We start from the raw sequence: 8,430 nt of genomic DNA on the forward strand, positions 1-8,430 counted from the left end.
AAGAAGTAGGGATCCTGCATAGCCTGTTCTGAGGTAATTCGCTTGATTGGGTCCATGGTGAGCAACTTCTGAAGCTGGAACCGTAAATCATGGAAACATTGCGCATTACTTCTCATAGTTATGCTCTATGGCGCGCGTGCGCGACGTACATGTTTTTTGATGAGTGACACCACAATTTGGAGGGCATTTACTCCCTTAAATTAATAAAAAAAAACCCTCCTAATTATTAAATTTAATACAGTAATTCATATTTTAGTCATTCTAATATTGATTATGTCATGTGGTTCTCCTATAAGTAACTAAACTTATATTTTCTTATTCTAAACCAATGATCTTTTCCCTACATTATCTAAATTGCCTTACCCGATTTAGAAGACGGCAAAAATTCTTACATTTTTTTGCTCTTTTCCTATCGAGGGGGAAAATATAGCTAACACAAGTAAGAGACTAGCCACATGTGTAGATTTAAACCCAAATAAATTAAAAAGAAATTTAAAAAATCGATTTCTCAGTCATATCATTCACATGTCTAGAGCTTAACAGCCACACGTGGCCAGGGACACAGGTCATCAGAGGAAATTCTCCTGGGTTGTGCTGTACTAGTCTAAATAAATACGGTGACGGACACAGAACTTCTAATGTACTTCTAATGTATGGCTATGAGTGGAAATTCTGGAAGGAGGCTGCTTGGGTTGAAATCCAGAATTGACACTGATTAGTTGAGTGAGTGGACAAGTTACCTGACTTCTCTGAAACCCCATCTGTCAGATGGAGACTAGAAAGTTTACTGAAGGTTGTGACCTAGAATGTTTGATTTTAACCTGTGGTTTAAGGGGTTCATTGCTCCCCCACCCCCCATCCTTGGCCTTCTCAGTGCCAAATGCATTCATGCGATCCCAACGGCTCCAAAAGTTTTAATGCGTTTCAGCATCGACTCGAGTCTAAAGTCCGAAGTCTCACTTAAACAGCATCTAAATCAGATGTGAACGAGCCTGTGCAATCAAGCATGTGACATGCTTCCAAAGCAACGGTGGGACGGGCACAGGACGGACGGGAAGCAGGAAGGCAGGCAGGCGCGACGGGTCCCAGGCAGGCCCACAGCCCAGCACGGGCGCTCCGTGAGATGCTAAGTCTCCAGAACAATCCCCTCTGGCTGACGCGTGGCCGTCTAGACGCCCCGGAGTGCAGCTCCATCCAGGCAGTTCTGCCAGACGGGGGTCCCTAGGCCTCTGCGGGGTGGCCCCACCCCATCACGCTGGGTGGCCCTGTGCCACAGCTTCGGGGAGAGGTCATCGTCCTGTTGAAAGTGAGGTGATGGTCCCCTGTTTTGAAACTGAGGGTGCCCCTGATGTCTGCGGGACTGCTCTCTCTGCCTTGCAGACACTGTGCATCTGCAGCCGACAGCTCTACAACCCTGTCCCGTAAAACCCAAGCCGCCTGGCCACCTTCTTCCTTCCTTCCGTCCCATCTCCTTCCCATTCGGCTCAGTACGTGTGGTGAGAGATCCACCTTTACTGACTCACAGAGATGTCCAGGGGACATGAGGAGTTCAAACGTGCTTGTTTGGAGCGACGTGCACGTGTGAAACCAAAAAAAAATCAGAACTCCCGGCTGCTGTGCGTGCTCGTATGTGTACTCATCTACTTGTGTATGTCTGCACACAAGGAGAGACGTGTGGAAGTTGCCACACTGAGCTGACAGCGCCAGTCACTTTTTATGACAAGCGGGAGTGAGTGGGGGAGTCAGTGGGGGACACGGGCATTGCTGGGAGCGGGTGTTGTTCAGCTGTCTTTAAGCATTTTTGTATTTTATCATTTTGCTTGTCTCGAAGAGCAGGTATTAGAATTGAAATCTGAAATTCATTTAAAGAAATAAAATAAGGCTAAGCTAAAGGGCAAAAAAGAGAGAGAGATGATCTAAATAGTGGACTCCGGTGTAATACAGTGGTTTTCAGGCTTTAGAGGACAACAGTCCCCCGGGGCCCTTCTCAGAAACAGAGGCGGCCCCCAGGGCTCCGCCGGGCCACCTGGGCAGGAGCCCAAAGGGCTGCACTCCCGCAAGTTCCCAGGTCACCCTCCTCCTGCAAACCAAGGAACTAACGGACTGGCTGAGGCTTAACGGGAGATGACACAATCGGAGGACAGAAGGACATAAAATATTTTAAAATACAGACGCTCAGGATGGTGAGATTTAAATTTAATTTTAATGACCTGACATTTCAACGGAAGCGCGATTTTATTTTTAGAGTCGAAAGGAGAAGCATGAATTTGCTATTTAAAATACTCGACGGTTTTAATGGAGTCATATTTGAGCTTTCAGATGGGACCACCCAAGATAGGTCATTTAGGTAAAAACAAGCAAATTAAGTTGCAAGGATGTACATCTCTCGAATTTCAGAGGTCAGTCACCTCAGACTATTCTGAGTAGCAGTGAGTCGGGGGGAAGTAAGAGTAATTCCTTTAAATCACGACTTTTGATCTATCACTGTTACCATTAATTTGTTAGAATAAATAAGTTCATACTTTCGTAGGCTCTAACCTACCTTAAGTAAGTACATTATAATTAACCATTATTTGGATAAGAATACATTGTGTGGTAATATGATATGTTCAGCACTGCTTTTGAAATTACTGCTAAGATATGAAATATATGATATGTGACAATATAAAAATCAGAAGATGCAGAAGCGGAAACAGTGGAAGGAGAAGAAAAACAGAAATACAAGAAATGTTGGCCAAGTGGACTGGACTGTAATAAAAGAAAGTTAATCCTTTCAAAGTAAAAAAAAAAAAAAAAAAAAAAAAAAAAAAAAAAAAAAAAAAAGGCAAGGAACATTTAATGAAATCATTTAAAAATATTAAGAATAAAGGAGTAAAAGAATTTTAAGCCAAGCGAAATACAACCCACTTCCTCAAAGTCTCCCTGTTATGTTGTGTGACTTTTGGGGAAAGCATAAACTGAAGAACATGTTTAATTTTCACGGGATAAGAATGAAAAGTTTTATTGTAAACAAATTTTAGCTGGCAATAGCTGAATATAACCTTATCATAAATTACCTTGATAGTGCATGGGTTAACTTAGATTCTAGGTCAAATCAGATTTCCATTATACATTGAGAAATACTGTCTTTCTCAAACTCTTTCAGCAAAGGCAAATAATACATACCATCGCCGAAGGATTTCTAATACCCAAGTCTATAAGAGGCATCTTGGGAGTTAAAATTTTTGTAAACAGTCTTTCGAAGAGTTGAAATACAAAATAATCTGTAAAAAATATTTCTGAATGATGGGGTTGTTTTCTTCTTAATTCTTCTCCGAAATTTTTGAAATATTTAAATAACTGATGAAAACCAATAATAAAATTTAAAAAATGTTCTCGATGGACTTGGTGCAAGGACTATCTTTAGATAATCTCATCTAACATGTCAAAGTATGCATGGGTGTGGAGAAACAAACATTTTGATGTCTTCCTTCCTAGTATGTGTAGCAACAATATCTCTGCATTTATCATTAAAGTACTCTAAATATGCTGAGAAGCCATGTCAACTGACCCCAAAAAGCCGAGGATGGGCTAATCAGGAAGGGGGAAAGTGCATTTCATCCGTACTGTTCTCTAAAGCTTACCAAGTGGAATGCTTTACTATCTGGTTTCACTTTATGCTTTTCCATATACTTGATAAGGCTGCAGTTGGTATACCTGGAAGAGAAATACTATGAAATATCTCTATTAGATCTGAGGTTCATTTTACATCGGATGAAGTTTCCCGACAATTATTTTAATCAAAACCAATACAGACCATCTACTGAAAAATCACATGATCAGTAGCATAACGAGTAGCATCAAATCAATTTTAAACTTCATTCGATATTCACACTGGTCACTTCTGAATGGATACCACTGATTATACGCAAGATAATTTCATGAGTAATATATACTAAATAGCTTTTTTCACATGAATGTTATCTCAACAATTATCTGAAAACATATGGGTCAAAAGTTTAACTCAGCCTTAAAAGAAATAAAAAAGAAGAAAATGTGTTATAGGTCTATAAACTACCCTCTCCCAATCCCCTGATCTGGCATTGTAAATAAATGAAATATTTCTTCTCTATTAAAACTTGCTTAAAATTACACCACCCAGGTGGGGTAGGCAAGTGGCTATGAACAAGGTTTGCTGAGTTCAGTCTCTTTCTGCCTCAGCTGCTAATATTAGATATTCACCTTCTTTACATCATTTAAACATCGTAAGAAATAAAGACTGCCATAATGTAAACTATTTATTAGAGTAAACACGTAAAATTACTTATTAGAATAATCTTATGTTGCACGTTCTATGATGTTGAGTATTCAATCTTCTACTAAGTAGTCTGGAAGAGCAAAAAATCAACAAAGGATCTATTTTCTTTCCAACTTACGTATTTCTTCTGAAATCTTTCATTAATGTTGAATGTTCGGGCATCTTTTTAATATCTTCCCAATCTTTATCTGTGAAATACATTGATAAAATTTTATGTTGTCTAGGTTTCTATTCTCAAGAACTTTTAATAAAGGCTACCTCCATTTTCATTACGTTTCCTATGCTTTTAACCTCCATGAAAGCACAGACGTCAAACAAACGGCCAGCTACAGCAGACAACTTATCTTGAACCGTACACACAATTCTCCATCATTGTATAGCGATATTTCTACCTATTTGATGCCTACTTTCTATGATGTTTTAGTATGTTACCTCAATTTCTATAACTAAGTAAACACTTCTATTGTTAAATGGTTTTATTTCTAGTTGTAAAACCGCTTTTCCCCTTTCCCGCCAAATTTCTTGGTTAAATCAGCAACCAGTCTCTTCGATGATAAATGTAACGTCTTTCCCCTTGGAAGCTTTACTGCACTTCTTTTTAGATGGCCCTCCTTCCTGACACCTCGATAAATCCTTGCTTTACATCAGCCATCTATAGAAGCAGAAATAACTGCATGAAACAGAACATAACTAGCTCATTAATAAGGCAGCTGTTGCCATGGCTGGTTTCAATAACATTCACAAAAACAAGCGCCGCTACTAACACGTTCGGTAGAAAACGGAGCGGTTAGTTTTGCTGGCATGAGTTACGGGGCAGCGCAGGCGACAGAGCGCATTGCCACCCCCGCTGCCAGGGACCTTGGCTGAGAGTGTGCCCGGTGCTCGGCTGCAAGGGGCAGCTCAGCGGCACCCTGGCCGTTTCAGAAGGCGTCTACGGGCTCCATCTTCTTTCGACTTACGGGAAGAGTCTCGGCCACCTTCCTCCACAGATGTCACGTGTTATAAAGTAAACTAAATATATACTCTAAGGTCCTAAATGGGGTTTTCTCCACAACTATTTCCTCGCTTTGATTTCTCTACTGTGTCGATTTGTTAAGCGAGAGATCCTGAGATCATCTTTCACGCTGCCCTCAACACTTCCTATTGACAAATTATATATTTGCCCTTTATTCTTCAGCCTTATCATCACTTTATACCTGGAGCGCTGCTACGGGCAAGCGGCTGGTTTCCCTGACAAGTTACCTCGCTTCCACTGATTTTTACACGCCACTGCCACATGAATCTTTAAAAAATAGAACATAAATCACGTTACCGGTTCTCAAGAATTTATCATGGATACTCAATTCTTGAGCAGATCAGATCCGAACTCTGCTGCCTGCTTTTCCGGTTCCTGATGAGCTGACTGTTGAATCTCCTGGACCAAGAACCTCCTAGAACCACCCCTGCCCCCCGCCCCCAGCCACGCTCCTTTCCCTGGGCCCCAGGAAGGGCGGACCCCTTCCGAGTGGGAGGCCAAGGCCATTCTTTTCCACCAAACCACATCTACTCTTTAAATAGTCTGCTCAGAACAGTGCGATGCAGCCCCACGAGGGCGAGAATCGTGTCTGATATGTCAACGACCTCTTCTCTTGAACACAGTGGCTGGCACGTGGCAGGTATTCGAGAAATAGTCGGTGAATAAATGAAGTCCCATCGCGACGAAGCAGTCTTTGCAGAACTGCTAATCGGTTTTGGAGAAAGTAACATCTGCGCAGTTATTCTGCATTTACTGATAATTTAATCCCCTTATGAGGGAATGTGAAATTAGAACTCCCGGATATTGCTTTATTAGTCTGTGATATGCTGACTGAGAAAAATTCCGAATAAACAATGTCTGGAAAGTACTCGACTGGACAAAACTACATAGGTGGTTTCAACAAATGCTCGTCATCGGACCCCTGGGAAGTTTCCGGAGGAATAACGAAGGGCTGGGACTGGCCAGGGAGACCTAACGCCTGTGAGGGGACACCTCAACGGCCTTCTCCCACTGCAGATCAGTGCAGCTAAGGTCGCTGTGGGACACCAGACGCCCGCCCACATTCTGACTGTCCTAACGGAACACTTAAAAGAACGCTCTTATTGACAAGGGTTACAGAGCAAAAAACGCTATTGTTCAACACACTGTGATGCTGTACAGTGCCCTAAAGAAAAATCCTGTTCAAAATTTGTATCCGGATCTCAAGTAATGGCAGTATTATATGTGCTGCCAGATAAAAATGCATGCTATTGAATTTTATTTACAGTTCCTACTGGTAAGAACTAAAGGTCTCTTTTTTAATACAGATACTACAAATATTTTATCATTTCAAATATCAAACAACAAAACAAAACCGAACAAAAACCAAACAAAATAAAAATATACCTTCGAACTCAGGAAATCCATAAACATTTTTATGCTAATATGTGAACTCTACAAATTCTGCTATTTCTATAGATCTTTGATTAATGCAAGTCATAAATATAAAAAATATCAAGTAAGAGTGGCTTTTATCAGCTAAAATTATACACCTTTCCAATGAAGACATCTTAGTTCAAACAACAGTGATTTAAAAACGAAACATAATGTGTACCTGCAGGAAATCCCATTACATTGAATATTCTGTCCAGCTGGTCATGGTGATAAGGATTACTAGTTTTGATGTCCTCTTGTCGACAGTGAAATATTGGTTCTGACGTTAGTAGTTCTGCAAATATACACCCTATAGCCCAAATATCTTTAAAAAAAAAAAAAAAAAAAAAAAAAAAAAAGAAAAGAAAAAAAAAAAGGAAAGGAAAAAAGAAAAAAGAAAGGAGGAAAATAAAGTGGTTCTTTCCAAAAGAAAACGCATTTTTATCTTGGCGGGGACTGTTTTTCTTCCCTTTCCTTCCCTAATAAGTCACATTAATTCCTAAGCAATTGTAATTATAACTATCACAGAATATGATTTGTAAATATATATTCCCATTCTACCCACCCCAATTTTTCAGTCTCTGATATACCTCCCCCCCACCTAGTGGCTTCGTTCCAAGTTTAAATCAAATTTAGTAGCTGAATTTTGGGCGAGTTTTCAATGCCTCGAACATTACTTTATCTATGAAATACATACAAAGCTACATACGGAGCATGGGAAGCACAAACAAACAAAACTAAACAAAAAATAAACAAACGGAAAACCCAAAGAGCCTTTGAAATTGGCCCTAATTGCCAAAAACAATCGGCACAATTTTTTGGTGGCAAAATTCTATTTTTTATCTGGTTATGCACTTGCTAATTTGTAAAGTCTAATAATCACCCTCCCGTGTTAGCACATTTAGCGAGGTGCTGTTACAACAAGAAAATTATAGCGACTGACGTCAAATATTCTGATGAAACGGCATTTCTACTTGAACAGGTTTTCGTTCGAAGTGTTTCTTTACGCTCTAGCAGCGTCCAATTTTGCGAGTTGAAGTATTTAATAAGAACAAGAACCTATGGGTGGTAAAAAGCTACCTTTAAAATGGGTATGAAGCCTATAAATTCACTGGAATTACTTATAAGGGGCAGGCAAGTGGATTTCTCTGTACTGCAAATGGCCTTCATTCACATTAAGATCCTGGCTAACTTTCATCCACACTGCTTTCGTCTGATAGATCTCTATGACAAGTTAGAATTTAAAGCTAAAAGGATTCCAGTTCTCTTAACAAAACCCTCAAACAACCATGCTAACTTCACCACGCTGAGTGCAATGATGTGCTCACAGCATACTCAGGTGGTTTTCACTGGTCTCACCAGTACCTGTGGTAACTACAGGGGAATACACAAAGATCACGATTTTATTGAAGCAGACTGTTCAGCTACGTTACCAAAAGAATTGTTAATTTTTAAATAAAGGAGAATTCTTAAACTCCGAAACTGGAATATAGGTATTTAATTTAATGTAAAATTATCACATTTACATTTCAGAGTAACAAGTTAATCATCTATTGACTTAAAGAGGATACACCCTGACTACCAGCGGGTGATTTTTAAAACAGACGTTGTTTGCATTATTAGTTTGGCCCCACATCAGAGAATCAAGTCTGGCCTAGACCACCTTACCGAAGAGTCTCATCCGGAAGTGTAAACCAAGCTATTT

General features: G+C 40.0%; 1 protein-coding gene across 1 annotated transcript in view; it reads right to left on the reverse strand.

The window, feature by feature from the left end:
- Positions 1-2: 2 nt before the first annotated feature.
- Positions 3-8,430, reverse strand: part of CDK8 (cyclin dependent kinase 8) — a gene marked incomplete at its 3' end in the record, with an annotated part of 85,731 nt that continues 77,303 nt past the window's right edge. Inside the window, exons 7-10 of the mRNA XM_023530712.1 lie at positions 6,907-7,050; positions 4,416-4,485; positions 3,624-3,696; positions 3-74 (exon numbers count right to left, since the gene is read on the reverse strand). Coding sequence (XP_023386480.1) covers positions 3-74; positions 3,624-3,696; positions 4,416-4,485; positions 6,907-7,050 — 359 coding nt within the window. The remainder of the gene's footprint in view (positions 75-3,623; positions 3,697-4,415; positions 4,486-6,906; positions 7,051-8,430) is intronic.

The sequence above is a fragment of the Pteropus vampyrus genome, unplaced genomic scaffold, assembly GCF_000151845.1.
Source record: "Pteropus vampyrus isolate Shadow unplaced genomic scaffold, Pvam_2.0 Scaffold52, whole genome shotgun sequence".
Lineage (NCBI taxonomy): Eukaryota > Metazoa > Chordata > Mammalia > Chiroptera > Pteropodidae > Pteropus > Pteropus vampyrus.